Raw genomic sequence first — 17,500 nt, forward strand, 5'->3', positions numbered from 1 at the left:
CTTCTCTGGCAGATTCTCTCTCTCTCTCTCTCTCTCTCTCTCTCTCTCTCTCTCTCTCTCTCTCTCTCTCTCTCTCTCTCTCTCTCTCTCTCTCTCTCTCTCTCTCTCTCTCTCTCTCTCTCTCTCTCCATCTTTTTAGTAATTCTCTCAGTCAGATGGTACATGTGCATGCATGTTAGAGTTGCTTTAGAAATAGTAGGTGTTTTGGGAAGCTGTGGCTATGCTAGTGTGTATAGTTTTTATTTTTTATTTATTTATTTTTATTTATTTTTATTTATTTTTTATTTATTTCGTTTTTTTTTCTGTGCTGTGAGTGTCATTCCTCAATATCTAGTGACAAGATGGAAACTCCTTCTCCTCCTCCTCCTCTTCATCATCATCATCATCATCATCATCATCATCATCATTAAAGATAATAAATATCATTTAATCTACTCTGGTGACAATTGAGGTTACCTGAAGGAAGTGGTCACAACAGAAGAGTCTCCATTTGCTCCTGTCCATACATTATATTCTTGTACTCTCCATCCATCTCAATCCCCTAGCTTGCTCTCTCTCTCTCTCTCTCTCTCTCTCTCTCTCTCTCTCTCTCTCTCTCTCTCTCTCTCTCTCTCTCTCTCTCTCTCTCTCTCTCTCTCTCTCTCTCTCTCTCTCTCTCTCTCTCTCTCTCTCTCTCTTCCTAAGAGGAGAACAAGGTGTTAAAGGTTATTGTATAGCAAGTGCCCATATGGGCTTCAGAACTATATGCACATCAGTGTGTTGTACAACTGTGCTACAACAATTGCTCCTCATAAGATCATAAGAACATATAAAACCAAGGGAAGCTGCCAGATGCTATCAAGCCCACAATGTATAAGACATACCTACCTATTTCCACCTGTCATCCTCATCCATGAATTTTATTTCATTTTAAAGTTCTCTAATGACTCAGCACCAACATCCTGATTCTATTCATCTATTGTCCTTTTTGAGAACCAGTTTCTCCTCTCTCTCTCTCTCTCTCTCTCTCTCTCTCTCTCTCTCTCTCTCTCTCTCTCTCTCTCTCTCTCTCTCTCTCTCTCTCTCTCTCTCTCTCTCTCTCTCTCTCTCTCTCTCTCTCTCTCTCTCTCTCTCTCTCTCTCTCTCTCTCTCTCTCTCTCTCTCTTGAACCCATTATTTCTTGTCCTAATCTGATTACTGGCCCTGAAGATTCTGTGTATTCCCTCTTGATCTCTTCCTTTCTGAGGAATGTGAATCTAAAAGATTCAGTCTTCTATTGTAAGGAATACTTCTCATTTCTTGTTTTTTATAGTCATTCTCCTTTGTACTGGTTCAAAAAGACTTGTACCCTTCTTGTAATATGAGGACCAGAACTGCACAGCATAATATAGATGAGGTTTGAGCAGTGCCAAATATGATTAATATTACTTTGGGACTTCTACTCCCTAATACACAATTTGCTTTATTTCTGACCTCTGTACATTGTTTTCTCTGGTGGTGATGAGAGTTAAGTAAAACTTCTAAATCTGATTCATCCTCTAATCCTACTAGAACCTCATTCTTCATTGTGTGTTTACTGTGTGGATTTCTTCTATTTATGGTAATTACCTTGTATTTGCTAATATTAAATTGCATTTTGTCATCATTTTGTTCATTCATTCATCCTATCTAAGTTCGTGTGCAGACTGGCTATATCAGAATCAGACCCAATTAACCCATTTCCATATCATTTGCAAATTCACTAATGTCATTACTAATCCATTATCTAGATCTTTAAGGTATATTAAAAATAATAATGTTCCTCAAACTAACACGTGTGGCACCTTACTAATTAACTGTTTGCAGTTGGATTTAGAGCTAAGTATGTGCTATATCATCATGGCCTCTTCGAGCCACTTTCCCGTATATCTTATGTTCCTAAACATTGTTTAAGAGCCTTTGGGGAGTATCTTACCAAACACTTTACTAAAGTCCATGTAAATCATGTAAGTATCCTCATTATCTGGTGCCTCATAGACTTCACTATAAAACTCAACAAGTTTGTAAGGCATGACTTTCCTCCACATTATAGGCACCTTTCCTTAATCTGATGGTTTCCTGAAAATATTAACCACTGGTTCACTAATAACATTTTTGCATTTCCTTCATATTCTGTGATGTATTTCATCTGCTTATGGTGATTAAACCTTTTTTCCAGCCTATCTTATCTCCTGTTCCATTATCTCTTTGTCACTGAAATATCTATCTGCTTTTCTTCATCTTCTCTGAAATTGTGGTCACTTTCTGAGATTTATTGCATAGTCTTGAAGTGTGCCAGACAGATGGTGATGTATTTCATCTATCATAGAAATGGTAAATTACATACCAGACTGTCCAGTTTTTGTATTGCAAGGAGAATTCATTGATTGCAAAGCTGTTGGATGAAGTAAAGAGTCTCAAGTTAACTAAAGATCACATACATTAACTACATGACATGCTCTCGTTGAATACATTATAGACAGCAGTTATGAAAGTTCACGCTTCATTCATGTGAAAACACACATATGTATACTAGTGTGTGCATGTATGGTATGCTTGTACATAATAATTTTTCTACACTTCTATAGTAACTGTTTGTGTGTGGGGAAACAGTTGAATGAAAATCCTACATGTATCAAGTATACTTTCCTTGTTGTCTAATAACAATTCAATTTTCAGGAATTTTTATATTTTGAGACGGCTGATGACAACTAATTCTTGCCTTAGGGTATGATTCTTACATTTCCGTGGCATGAGTCACCACGGCAGCCATGCACCTGCCACTCACCAGCCATGGCTTGGGCCAGAGCTGGCTTGTGTTGCAAATTTTTGAAACCTGCACCAATAATGCCATCAAAAGAGGCTACCATATTTTGTAGCTTTTAAAGCACCTGTTTTTCTTAACATTCTACCTCAAAATTCTCAGGATTTGTTCATGATACATTAAAGCAGAAATTATCTGGGAGCATCCTTTTACACACAATCAGCATATCACTAATTCATTACAAATATGCATGTGTATTGTATTTTTTCATATTAAATATTGTTTAATGTAACAAAAGTTGGTAATAGTGATTCAGTGGGATGGCTTAAGAAAATTGCTAAGGACATACCAACTTGTAGATGTATTAAGCATGTGATGCACAAGTGGTATAGTTTAAGGAAGTACCACAGTACAAGAATTGTATTGCCAATCAAGTCTTTAGAACTAAATTAATTCATTATTAGCTCACTTGATGAAAGAAAGTACTGTATAATGTATTTATTCTTAGACAATGATAAAAAGCCCTTTCCCAGTTGTTATAGTATATGTAGTTGTTCCCTTGTTGCTGCCAAACAAAGAAATGGATGCCTTTGATATTGAAGTGGAGGTACTCTACACCTCTCCATCTTTAAGCCATTGATGCCTTTGCCTAAGGCTCCCCTCATTATAAAAACACTTTTGATGCAGAATCAGCTAAACCTATTGTGCCATCTGCTCCTAATGCATGCACTATAGAGGATACAGAGTGCATGTTTTGACATGGGCCTGCTTGAACTTTTTGGAAAGAGGCTTTTAGTAAGGGTTTTTGTAAGATCTTCGCATCTGGTCAACCACTGTTTATTGCAAGTTTTCCCATGAAACTCAAGTAGCTCATAGATCTTACTGAATGATAAAGGGATTGAGTTCAAAATCCTTTAGTAAGTACTCTGTGGTCTGTATGTGCTTCACATGGTGAAAATTGTGCATCTATCACTTTCCCCTAGTGCAGACTTCTCAGATAATCTTTGTTTTAAAAGTCACAAATTTTTGCTTCTAGTCTCATATTTTCTTTTGCTTACTTTCTCAAAATTTCATCTCATAGGTTATATATGTGTGTGTGTGTGTGTGTGTGTGTATACATATAATATATATATATATATATATATATATATATATATATATATATATATATATATATATATATATATATATATATATATATATATATATATATATATATATATATATTGAGCATAAAACACTTGACTAGCATGGCTTCAGAGTGTCTGTCAGTGGAAAGCAATGAGAGAATATGCATAAGAAACAACCAGATTTCATAGTGTAGGTAGTGACAACATTGTACTGTTTGCATTGCCATAGATTCCAAGAGAGTGAGCAACAAAATTATGACTAAAGTGACTGACATGTTGTAATGTTTCCTGTACTACACACAGATCTCTCTCTCTCTCTCTCTCTCTCTCTCTCTCTCTCTCTCTCTCTCTCTCTCTCTCTCTCTCTCTCTCTCTCTCTCTCTCTCTCTCTCTCTCTCTCTCTCTCTCTCTCTCTCTCTCTCTCTCTCTCTCTCTCTCTCTCTCTCTCTCTCTCTCTCTCTCTCTTCACATAGCAGCCTGGTATGTGCAACTTCTCTTCATGAGTGTAGGATCTTTTCTCATCTGAACATTTTTTTTTCTCCAGGACCTTTTTCTGCCAGATACTTTTCTATGTGATCCATAAGATATTTTTCTCTCCTGGATGTAATTTCCTTTATGCATTTTCCAACCTCCTGATTTATTTGATCATGAGTCAAACCTTACTTGACCTTAACCACTAACTGCAGTGCTCTCAGCCAGTGTTTCATTATCAGAATCTGTTGCTATCAAAATCTACTCAGGAGGAGAATGTCCACATGGGAGTACCTGTTTGTTTGTGGGGAAACTGTCTGTGGAAAAATTGTTAGCTGCTGTGATGAACATAATCATGCTTCTACCTTTACTCCTGCAACACAACTCTGCTTCATAATTCCACATAAACAACTGCTGTAGTATTTACTGTGTGGTCCATTACACATGCAGCCTTGTATCTCACATCACTTTTTTTTTCTGTGTGTGTTAATGATGTCAACAAAAAACTGAAAATGATGCTGTATATTGCCTTTCACTCAAGCATGTAGATTTTGATTCTTATTTTTATTTATTATTATTATTTTTTATTTATTATTTATTTATTTATTTATTTATTTTATTTTATTTATATTTATTTATTTATTTATTTTATTTATTTATTTATTTTTTTATTACATCAGTGTGGACAAGTTCCTTTTATTGTTCACACATATATATGTACTTTTCTGGATGATAATTTCTTTTCTAATTTATGTGTTATAGTTATGTATTCATGCACATGCACCCTTAAAGCATATGCCTTTTGTTCAGTAGCCTGTATATTTGAGTTAATCCATATATCTAACTACTCCTTCCTGACAGTATGTATAACATAACCCTAGTTTTAGTATTGTCTTTACTCACATGTCAAAGCAATACAGTTCACAATTGCAGTTTTCATTTTCCTTATTATTAATGGTAATACCTTGAATGAGCCTGTCTTTTGCAGGACTGTGTTGCTTGCTCTTGTATATACTCATCTCTGCAAGAATCATGTAATACTAAAACAGCAATAGATTACATAGATTTCATATTTTCTACTGTTATTGACAATGCTTTGACTGAACCTTTGTTTTGCAGGACTTCATGTTCTTTGAGAAGCAAGGCAACAAGGAGAATGACAGCGTTGGGATGTTCTAATCCAGAATGCAGGACATGTGAGAATCACAACAGCATGGGTAATAAGATGGATGCTCTAAGTATGAGAACAGGATTTTAAGGAGCTGCTGTTTGGAATCAGTGTTAGATGCCATCAAGGAATCACAGCCTCCCTGGGGTCACACATGCTTTTGCTGGTGTTAGTTTGTGCGGAGAGAGCATCCCATTGTAACTCAGTTTTGCATGGTGACATTGATTCAGGAAATGCATGTCACTGATCCACATTATATTTTGCCATATTTTCATGTGGTTTCTTTTTTATTCTGCATGATTGATACACTGCCCTTCATGTATACTAGTAGTGTGCTTTTAGATACTCATTTTGGTTGTAAACATGTATTGAGGAATACCTCTTGAAATTTTAGATTCCAAGCTCTATTCAGTGGATAACATGGTCTTTTCTTGCTGAAGTTATCCTTTGAATGTGACCTCTGAAAGTCATATTATATGTTGTCCACATCACACAAGCATCAGGCCGTTATATTTTCTCCTCTCTCTCTCTCTCTCTCTCTCTCTCTCTCTCTCTCTCTCTCTCTCTCTCTCTCTCTCTCTCTCTCTCTCTCTCTCTCTCTCTCTCTCTCTCTCTCTCTCTCTCTCTCTCTCTCTCTCTCTCTCTCTAAGTCACCCTCGTAACTCACTTATTTGTATGTGTCATTACTTCATACTTCATGGCATTTATATGGTGATGTTTTTATGATTAGGTCTTAGATTCATTCAAGTAAACATTTTAATATGTGTGGGATTCTGATGTAGTCATGACAGCAGAAAATGTTGCTTGATGAATTCAAAGGACTCGAAGAAAGAGATCAGCTCATCATCGTTCCTGACGGAGAATATGGCAGGAGACCACAGGCAACATCTCATGATTTACAGAATGATCCAGGGGAAATTCTCTCTCTCTCTCTCTCTCTCTCTCTCTCTCTCTCTCTCTCTCTCTCTCTCTCTCTCTCTCTCTCTCTCTCTCTCTCTCTCTCTCTCTCTCTCTCTCTCTCTCTCTCTCTCTCTCTCTCTCTCTCTCTCTCACACACAAGCATCAGGCCATTATATTCTCTCTCTCTCTCTCTCTCTCTCTCTCTCTCTCTCTCTCTCTCTCTCTCTCTCTCTCTCTCTCTCTCTCTCTCTCTCTCTCTCTCTCTCTCTCTCTCTCTCTCTCTCTCTCTCTCTCTCTCTCTCTCTCTCTCTCTCTCTCTCTCTCTCTCTCTCTCTCTCTCTCTCTCTCTCTCTCTCTCTCTCTCTCTCTCTCTCTCTCTCACACAAGCATCAGGCCATTATATTCTCTCTCTCTCTCTCTCTCTCTCTCTCTCTCTCTCTCTCTCTCTCTCTCTCTCTCTCTCTCTCTCTCTCTCTCTCTCTCTCTCTCTCTCTCTCTCTCTCTCTCTCTCTCTCTCTCTCTCTCTCTCTCTCTCTCTCTCTCTCTCTAAGACTTAAATAGTCATATTATTATACATTCAGATTTTGCCTTTGCAAATGTGCTTGCTCATTGACAGCACTGGAGTTAATGATGTGTCACAAAGTAATAGTTTTGTTGAAAATTAAATGAAGCATACGAAGCCTGAGCGTTACATGAAGGCTAACCTCAATCAACCTTTGCAACTTTCATTCCTTAACTCAGCTTTCATTGCTGTATTGGGGTTTATTTGAAATTTTCTCAGGATCCACTAGCAATGATGAGCTACTGCCTGTATTTCCCCATTGTATTGCATTTTTATATGTAGTAAAACCAGGCAAAATACTTACTCAGGCCAATTATTGTGAGCTAGGTCTGGCCTTTCAAAATGTTATGAAGGAAAAGGAAACTGTAGACACAAATAGAAGCTCACAAAGTGCCTGTGTACATGAGCTGACCATAAACTTCTAAATGTTAGTGGGAGTCAGTCATTAGTGATATGTTCTGTGCATTTTTCTTGTTGCAGGTTCTGTTTTACAAAAACTTACATGAGAGTATAAGATCAGGTCAAACAATATTCTCTATTGCTTTCTACATTCTAAACCATCTTTAATTTTGATAGAGCCATAGACAAAAGCTAATGAATGGATACCTTCCCAGCATTTCATGATCTTCCTCTTTAATTCATAAGGAAGGCACAAAAGATTTAATATATGATTTATAGAAATTTTGTTTCTCTTATGAAATACTTTTTCCAGTTTATCCCACTCTATCAGAATAGGTGACAACTTTCCAGGTTTTGTGGTGTTACAAGCATAATCTTAGTATTCAGGTAAATAACTTCTTGATAAAGAAAAAAAAATTATTGTCCAGCATTATAGAATTGCCTTGGATTATTCATGCATTCATGATCACCTTAAAAGTGTAGCTTGTGGGGACTTTTCTTTTTACCTGTTAGATAACATGATACAAGGGATTTAAGCTTGATCAAATTAGACACAAAGACTGCCCCAGTACACAGAGAAACTTTCCCTAGCATGGCACCATACTGTAGGAAGCACTTTAGGTCTTTTGTTATGTAATGTGCTAGGTGCATGATTAAAAATTGCTGTCATTAAGGTACTTAAATAATCTTTGAAAAGGCATAAAGTATGATCTGTTGAAATCTTTCACATTGAAAATGGACAATAATTTGTGCTGTGTAAAATGGCAAGTACGAATTTTAAGGCCTTTGAAAGAGTGTAATGCTTGAATATGAATATTATTCTTTTATTTTTTTATTTTTATAAAGAACAACACATTTTTATTGCAATGACATTTTGCTTTCAATAGTTCAGAAAGAGTACTTAAGTTACTATAAGCCTTTGGTATAAAAGCCAGCAATGGCCAGTTGTTTCATATAGACAAGTAAGTAATAGCTAAGTGTTGAGGTGAATGGCTTGAGGAGCTACATGTTATCAGAGTGGAGGTGTTAGAGGTCTGTCCTTGTTGACTGTTTACTGTAATCAAGAGAAGTGGCTGATGAGGAACTTTGTATTTTCTTTTTGCATGTTGAGAATTTGTATAATTTTTGTAAGGATTAACTTGAAACTTGTTGCATTATAAGTAAGTAATTATTAATAATTACTGATAAGTTGTCACCAGAGAAGCACATAAACAAGACTACAGGCAAAACATATAACCTACTGGGGAACATAAGGATAGCATTTACATACCTGGATGAAGAAATTATAAAAAATTGATTGTGACCATGATACGCCAAGATTGGAATATATAGCTGTGGTATGGTCACCTGGCATCAAGAAACCTATAAGAAAACTAGAAGGGAAACAAAGAGAAACAACAAAGCTACCTCCAGGTTTGAAGGAACTACCTCACAAAGAAAGATTGACAAAATTGGATCTTATAACATTAGAGCAGAGAAGAGAGAGAGAGAGAGGTGATTTAATCACATTGTACAGAGTGATGACTGGAATGGAAAAGCTGGATAGGGAGGAGTTGGTGACATGGGATATAAGAGTCTTGAGAGGACATGGAAGAAAACTGAAAAAGAACGCTTGTAGGAGAGATGTTTTAAGAGAAAAACTGGTCTGAAATTATTTGCACAGAGAAGTCATTGATGCAAATATGATAAACAAATTTAAGACAGGGTTAGATAAAAATAGATATGTAGATGGGACAGCATGAACATAGCTCTTTCCCTGCATGTCACAACTAGGTAAATGCACACACACACAGACACATATAGAGGCAGACTGCACCAGACAACTGGGAATTATGACAGGTAGTGGATCAGACAGGAGAGAAATGTGACATGCAGAGGAATGTCAAATGGTTTCAGTGCACTATTATAACATACGTACTTAACATGTGAGATGTTACCCATCAAACATGTCGGCATTATTTTAAAATACTTAGAAATATAACTTTTCAGTATCACACTCACCAGGTGTACAATTTTGTCAAGATCTCAGGAAAAGATCATTCTATTTTGTTCAGAATTAATGGCCAGTTATTTTTGCCTATTTATCAAGCTTTTCTTTAAACTGTAGCTTTGAATATTAGTGCCATATGATGAATATCCTTCATGCATTAGCTTTGGCAGTGGCACATATCTCATTAACTAATTGCCTGCATTGCAAATACATACATATATGCTTTTCATAGATTAATGTGCAATATGGTAAGGTATTCTAAACTGTTTGAGTGGAGTGGAATGGCAACCACAAACAGAAGTTTCAAGTTTGTACTTAGTCTGAGGTTATTTAAGCTTGCCGGCATTCCATTTTATAGTGAGGGAGATGAAAGAACCTTTCTTGTTGTATCAAATTAAACAGCTCAGTGATGTAAGAGTTAATGTGCTTGGTTCATACTTGATATGAGCTAGTATAAGATAAACTGAGTTTTTCTCCTTTCATGCCATAGCCCATTTTAAGCAAAAAGTCAGTGTAAGAAATAAGCCAAGGAGTTTTGAACTTACAAACCAACAGGGACAGAAGACTGTAAAATGTAGTAATCCTGGCCCTCTGTGCATGTGAATATACTTGTTACAAGAGACTAACAGTAATATTATTCTTAAGGGATAAAGGAATGGTATATAAATCATATATAATAAAGAATTCTTTGAAATAACTAAAGTCAGATTCATATAATTATTTAGAAAGCTCTTGCTGTCATGTCTAAATTTGCAGCATAAAGAAAACTTGTGATTTCATGAACAGACCATTGCTGGAAAAAATGCTTGCATAGTTTTCACTAAATGTATAAAAAAAAAGAAAGAACAAGACCATGACACTTGTAGATATTGCAGAAATCATCTGGATCAATGCATGGAACTTACTGTTGTAAAACTTGTGTGAATGTAATTACTCTTGTAATCAGTTTCTGATTACACTGAGCTTGATGTGACTAATAATTTACTTTATTTCTCAGATGTTCATGTTTTAATGCTACATTTATTTTGCAGACCCTGTAGAGGTCAGTGTTACACAGGAACACATCTGACACATGCTTAATTTTTCACTGTCAACACTACTGGTTCTGCTGAGGATAAAGTGTGGTGTAGAGAGTAATACAGCTTTCCAGAGCACAATTTAACACAAGAACACATACATGTACACACTGTTTACCACTCACACTCCTGCTGCAAACAAAGTGCAGTGCAGAGATGGCTGTTTTTTACTACTATAAAATTCTGACTCAAATGTTCGTGAAGGAAGTTTAGTTTTGAGCTTTTATCTCTATATTAGACATACCCTAGCTTTGAAATTGTTATTAATCCCAAAAACTGTCTTATAAGGTGAGATATATAGTAATACATGCATAGTTGTTCAGCATTTAATTTAAGTCCCAGAGCACAATAGTAAAGTGCATTCTGGTAGAGCACATGACTTGGCTTCCATTAGGTATATTATAGTGTGACTTTGTGGCAAAGTCACTCTACACGTACGTCCATGCCTTGTTACTCCACGTGTACAAAATAAAAATCTGTGTATACATTTTGGCTCAAGGCTCAGGTGCACACAAAGCCTTGCAAGGAGTAATGATGTTGGGTGACTGGTGGAAAATGGATGGCCAGAGGCTTTTTTTTTTTTTAAGCTTTGACATCCTTTAAGCTTACTGCTGGGAAAGTGCCTGGGACTGAGGCACCATAAATAAATACCAGGAACATTGCTTCAGTAAAGCATATGTGGTTATTCAGTGAACTGTGAAGGATCAGTGGACCAGCTGAAAGAGGAAATAACAAACCATAATTGCTGTTATTCATAACATTGGAATATTATGACAGTTCCATCCTGACCCTCAAGTTACTCCTTGGTGGTGGCATTGGAGTGGGTCACAACAGCTAGGGAGTAGTGACTGTGGCAAACTGTATCATTGAGTTATGGTCTAGTTTATGATACTTACAGATTGCCATGTGTTTGTTTGGTTTTGATATGATGGCAATGTACAGAATTTTGTTTTGAGATAGAACAGTAGTCAGTGCATTCAAATTATGGAAGAATTTTCCATTGCACTGTAACGTCTATTTTTATTTTATATATTTATCAGAAAAAAATTTCATTACTACTTAAAAGTATTGGTGCTTTGGATATGCTGTATTCTGTATGTATAGTATTGACTATTGGCAAAGTAGATTATCTCTGCATGAAATATAAAAAATATATACACATATATAATAGTATATTTATATATTTTCTTATTTTTATCAAATATAGTAGTAGAGCAACATATTAGCTTATTGAATATAATATAGAGTGAGAGAAAAGTATAACCTACATGTATGTAAAACCAATAGCTCATTTATATTACCATTGCATAAGTTTTCTTTGTGTTAAACAACAGCAGGTCACCTTTTGCCTATCCATATCTTTACCTGAGGCACTGAGGCACAGCTACACTACCTCACCTATGCACCTGTGCACCACATTTCAGAGCTGCAGGGTGGGTGCTCTGGAAAGACACTGTAGGAAGCTTAGAAGGGATGTTGTCATAGTTGTGATAATATTCTAAAAATATACCACCTTGGTGCATGTAGAGGTTGTGGATTCCAATGGCTGCACAAAGGTATCTGGTTGTTTTAATCACATTTACCATATGTTTGTATTTTGATGTAAAGGCTGAGAAAATGTGATGTGATGTGATCCCTTAATGGCATCACTAAGAATATTAACCCACCAGTTAATTACATACAGTATTTTAGCATTACCTTTGAAATGAATGGCTCTGCTGCCATTTGTCATTACTTGTATTTTATATGTACTACTGCAGCTACAGCAGTTATTGTCATGAGAAATCAGTTAAACTTAAAGTTTTCAAATGTTGGGCCATGTCAATATGTGTGATGTTTCCCCAGTGCTTCAGCTGGGGCAGATCACCATACAGCCGGTGAGGAGGATGGAGACCTCAGGCGTGCATGATACTTGGAAAAGTGAACAAAAATGTGAAATTGTGACATGATGCCAGAGTTAAATTAATTACTCCAAATTATTTAAGTTCAGTTGTCCAGCAGGTCTGTGGCCCCATTTCCTGTTTAGTGTAAACATCAAGGTATTATTATTATAATCACTGTATATTTAATTTGTATTGTAATTCACTGGACCATTAGGTCTCTATCTTATTTTTATGATTATTTGTTAATAATTTTCCAAGTGGATGTCATGTTATCATAATTTCTCACAAAAATGTAACACAATAAAGTGTCTTTGAATTATAGTATTAATATGTGTTCTCCTTTGATTTGTTTAAGTGACAATGAAAGCACGGTGACTTGGTGTTTAGTTCCAAAGAGATAAGTACAAAGAAAAACAAGAACATATACTTGATAGTTTGTGGAAGAACAGATAATTTGGTAATAGAATGTTAAAGAATGTCAGACAGTGTGAGTTGGCTGCACTGTTATTCTTTGGCATGTCTCCTGGAGTGGAAGTTGATGTCCTTTGCCATACCATATGACATCATCCATATTCATTCTTTATCATCCACATTTAACCTGATAATGTTTGGAACATCTTGCTGATAATCATCCATGTTTCCTATTCTCTTGGTGGTAATGAGACTGTAGTGTAGTCTTGCATGGAAGCTCTTAGGGATAAAGTATGTTCCAGTGTGACATAAATCCTTAGGTTGTCTAGGCATCTCTGAGATCTTCACAGGATGAAAAGTTCCTTGGTTTCTTACTCTTGGTGGGCCTGGCTGTGGTGATGGCTGGTGTGCAAATGGTTGACTGGTTCTCAGCCCAACCAGCCATTAAGTTACCAAAGTCACAACATAAATTGTTGTTGAGATTTGCTGTGGTCAACAATCATCCCATTGTTTGGTGATGCAATTAACTGCTGCCCTAATAGATCGTGATAGTAAGAAATGGGCAGCATATGAGAGATTCATAAAAAAAAAATAAGATCAGTAAGGATGCCTTTCTTTGCATATATATATATATATATATATATATATATATATATATATATATATATATATATATATATATATATATATATATATATACACACACACTTTGAGACATTCACCATATAATAACTTTCAGCTTAAATGTCCAGATGACTTTCTTAGCAACTTTTACACATCTACATATCTTAACTGATGTTATTCCTCTTATCCAAGTTAAAGATTATTGATTTACCACAATATAAAAATAACAAGAACATCAGTGCCACATCATCAGTTGATGGTTTGATGCTTGAAACCCAACCAATTCCGTTAAATTCCTTGGATTGGCCTTGGGATTAGAAAGACTGGAAGGCTGCAACAAAAGAGAAAAGTATGAAATGACTGATCAGTGTGGGGAAGCTGGCATTGGAAGTAATTATGGAGCTGCACATTTGAAGAACCAAATTAATTGCGCTTGGATATTAAAGGATATGTTATTCATACACTAGATACTGATTTTTTCCAAGAGAAGCTGAAGTAATACAATGAGTGCGGAGAAAGGAGCAGTAAGTAGTTATATGAAGAAGATATTGTGGTGTTGAATGTTAGAGATGAAATGAAAGTAAAATGGATGTGTTAAAAATGGAATAGCGTGTAAAGAATTATGTGGGAGAGGTATTGACTGGAGAGGGAGAATGAATATGGAAAAGTAGATCAGTACTACATGAGAAAATAAAATTATGGAAATACGTATTATGAGGGAGAGATCATGATGATAAATGTGTTACTGACTGGAATGGGAAAAGTAGCTACAATGAATAAAGAAAAGCGGAACAGGACATGAGGGAATCAATGTAGTATAATGCTAATCATGAAGTGGATGCGGGGCTGGATGGTTGGACAAATAAAATAGTACTGGAAGGAGTAGACGAAGGATATAATGTAATGTGTTACCAAGTAGAGGTAGAGGAAGTGTGGGTGCGGAAAAAAAAAAATAGTAAGTAAGGGAATAAGAGAAAAATTATATGGTGTTACCCAAAGGTTGTCCTGAGAATAGTTAATTATTTCTGCCATGGAGCAAGGCGCCAGATCTTTTCATGATATTGATTTGTCTTTATTCATTTCGTTGACTTCTTTCTTTTAAAGAACATCGTCTTATCCTTTAGGTTTATTGCACAACACATGACTACTAACGTAGTAGTCTCATACAAATGGGAACAGAAAACCGATTACTTACTTGTTTATCTATTAGTCTGACTATACATAATTCCTCATCTAGCAGTCAGTAACTGCACGGATTATATGGAATATTTTCAGTATACAACGTTCATAAAGGATTTCTAGTATACAATAGGTGATCCTTCAAGTATAAATGTTTTTAATTTACAGTAGTTAGCCCATTATTTAGTTTTCTGTAAATATTTCTGGGCTTCAAAGAAAACGTGGAAAGCGAATACAGTACAAAGATGACCTTACAGATACCAGGACGTATATATTTATTACTTTTTATCATGAGAATAACATTTACATGTAATTTCGTATTTATTTTTAATAGCTATTAAATTTATTTCATTACGAAATTTAACAATAAGGTATGGCTCCTCTTGTGCTTAAGATTAAAAATATGTAAGTAGCTAACAACTCTTCTCACAAGCCCTTTATATAGGCAGTTTTGGCGGGGAAATCAACAGTGCAAGTTAGGGAGTGAAGTAGAGAGGATCATCATGACGTCCACCCACACCTTCATCGGCATTGGGGATGAACAGCGGATCAGCAGCAGGTAAGCCGGACACCGTGACTGAGATAAATGTTTTACTGAATACCTTGACTGAAATTTAGGCCAACTGGGTTGTTTGGCGGCACGTGGTAGGCCTATCAGCTGGGCAATGGAGGGCCGACTCTTTTTCTTTTTCAGAGGGGGTGAGGGGGGAAGGCACCGGTTGTAACATGTCTGTTAGTGATTGTAATGTAAGAAAACAAATTCTCATGAAGTTAATGTGCAGCGTTGGTAGTGAACTCAAATTAGGCCAATAATTAATAAGTTAAGGAAGACAAATTTTCTATTATTTTTATTTGTTTATTTATTTGTATTTTTATTGACTTGTTTGTATTGGGAAGGTGCGGGAGTATTGTTCGAGTATTGAAAATTTCCTGCATTTCTTTCATAATTTTTGTCTGTTGTCTGATTTCTTTTCGATTGTTCCATTATTATTAACCTTGCTTTTATACATAGTGGATAGACAATAAATAATGGTTCTAATAAGATGTGTAGACTGAAAATAATAATAATGTCAATAATTACATCCCGGAAACAACAGAACACAATGTCTATATAATTTCGTGAGGTAAGTTTCTAGAATATCTCTCTCTCTCTCTCTCTCTCTCTCTCTCTCTCTCTCTCTCTCTCTCTCTCTCTCTCTCTCTCTCTCTCTCAATGTTGCCTTTTTTCTCTCTTAAGAAGGCAGATCATTGTTCGAAGATGTATTTTTGTTTCGTTTTAAAGGTGAGAGCACGTTAAGAGGTTTTGAGAGGAGGAGGAAGAGGAGGAGGGCAGAAAGAAGAAAAAGATGGAAGATAACAGAGACGATGATAATAAAGAAGCCTTATTTTTTTTTATTTTTACTTGAGGCGGCAAATCCTTCAGCATTTGCTTTGTTGAGAGAGAGAGAGAGAGAGAGAGAGAGAGAGAGAGAGAGAGAGAGAGAGAGAGAGAGAGAGAGAGAGAGATAATTCAACCATTTACTGAGTAGCATTTACTATTTACTACTACTACTACTACTACTACTACTACTACTACTACTACTACTACTACTACTACTACTACTACTACTACTACTACTACTACCATCACTACAGTAACACAGGAAAGCTGAGTATTGGCGTGAAAGAAGCGGATGAATTTTTTAATACGACATACTAGGTTAGAGAGAGAGAGAGAGAGAGAGAGAGAGAGAGAGAGAGAGAGAGAGAGAGAGAGAGAGAGAGAGAGAGAGAGAGAGAGAGGTGGGGGAGGTAGGATTACAATTTAGCTTAGGTTAAAGGTGGTCTGTGGGCTTATTTTCCTTTGTTTAGACTATGAAATATCAGTCCCAGCGCGAAGGCCAGGTGGTAGTGTGGTGCAGTAGCGGGATAGCACGTACCGGTAACCCAAATCCTTATCCGTATCCGAACCCTGCTTTCTTATCCTACTCTAGCCTCTTCAGACCCATGTATAAAACTAAACAGGTGTCGTACGGTAGAGTTTCTTTGGTAGGAGAAGTAGTGCTTGTTAGTATGGTAATCCTTGTCGTTATTGTTGTTGTTGTTGTTGTTGTTGTTGTTGTTGCGCCGTATTTGGCAGTTTTCAGTTTTCTAGTCTGTTCCAAACTTTTGTTTTAATTTTTCTTATCTACTACTACTACTACTACTACTACTACTACTACTACTACTACTACTACTACTACTACTACTACTACTACTTGTTCCCATCTACTGCTACTGCTGTTGTTCCCATGTACTACTACTACTGCTATTGCTATGGGTGCTGCTACCTCCTCCTCCTCCTCCTCCTCCTCTTTCTCCTCTTTCTCCTCTTCATCCTTATCGTCATCGTCATCATTCTCCTCATCCTCCTATTATTGGCACCACCACCACCACCACCACCTCTACTACTACTACTACTACTACTACTACTACAATATATACACACAACCAGTATACGTATATTACAACCATGAGGCAATGACCAGCTCACCTCTTTGGTTAATTAATGACCCCATGACCCCACCTGCCTAACAACGGGCTTCTGTTCAGCTCACCTGGCTCACCTGATTAGTTCACTGCTGACTCTCACGGTTCACTGGCGCCTCGAATCGGCTCACCTGGGCATGGCTGGTTGTGAAGGTCAACCATTGTCTCACCTGGGCAGTAATTACCTCACCTGGCTGGGTACGTTTGTTCCAGGTGGGCGTTAGCTGCTTGGGTATGAGTCACTCTCTCTCTCTCTCTCTCTCTCTCTCTCTCTCTCTCTCTCTCTCTCTCTCTCTCTCTCTCTCTGGTGCAGTCTGAGTCATGTCTCGTTCTTTCCTTTCTATATTCTCTCTCTCTCTCTCTCTCTCTCTCTCTCTCTCTCTCTCTCTCTCTCTCTCTCTCTCTCTCTCTCTCTCTCTCTCTCTCCATTTTTTAGCT

At 36.7% G+C, this 17,500-nt stretch overlaps 2 protein-coding genes across 22 annotated transcripts in view; both read left to right on the top strand.

Moving 5' to 3' along the window:
* LOC135113174 (phospholipid scramblase 2-like) overlaps window positions 1-12,661 on the top strand; it is a 36,914-nt gene extending 24,253 nt beyond the window's left edge. For all 12 annotated transcript variants that reach the window (XM_064028275.1, XM_064028347.1, XM_064028355.1 and 9 more), the window contains one exon: window positions 5,482-12,661. In XM_064028275.1, the coding sequence (XP_063884345.1) occupies window positions 5,482-5,541 (60 nt within the window). In that variant the 3' untranslated portion in view covers window positions 5,542-12,661. The remainder of the gene's footprint in view (window positions 1-5,481) is intronic.
* A 2,348-nt stretch (window positions 12,662-15,009) lies between these two features.
* The window catches only part of LOC135113225 (probable serine/threonine-protein kinase PLK), a 148,849-nt gene continuing 146,358 nt past the window's right edge, over window positions 15,010-17,500 (top strand). For 8 of the 10 annotated variants that reach the window (XM_064028501.1, XM_064028493.1, XM_064028531.1 and 5 more), the window contains exon 1: window positions 15,010-15,113. Coding sequence is in view for 1 of the 10 variants with exons in the window: in XM_064028601.1 (XP_063884671.1) it covers window positions 15,058-15,113 (56 nt within the window). In the remaining 9 variants the exon portion in view is untranslated. The remainder of the gene's footprint in view (window positions 15,114-17,500) is intronic. The other 2 variants (XM_064028601.1, XM_064028429.1) reach the window with 2 other exon arrangements.

This window comes from Scylla paramamosain, chromosome 2, assembly GCF_035594125.1.
Source record: "Scylla paramamosain isolate STU-SP2022 chromosome 2, ASM3559412v1, whole genome shotgun sequence".
Classification (NCBI taxonomy): Eukaryota; Metazoa; Arthropoda; class Malacostraca; order Decapoda; family Portunidae; genus Scylla; species Scylla paramamosain.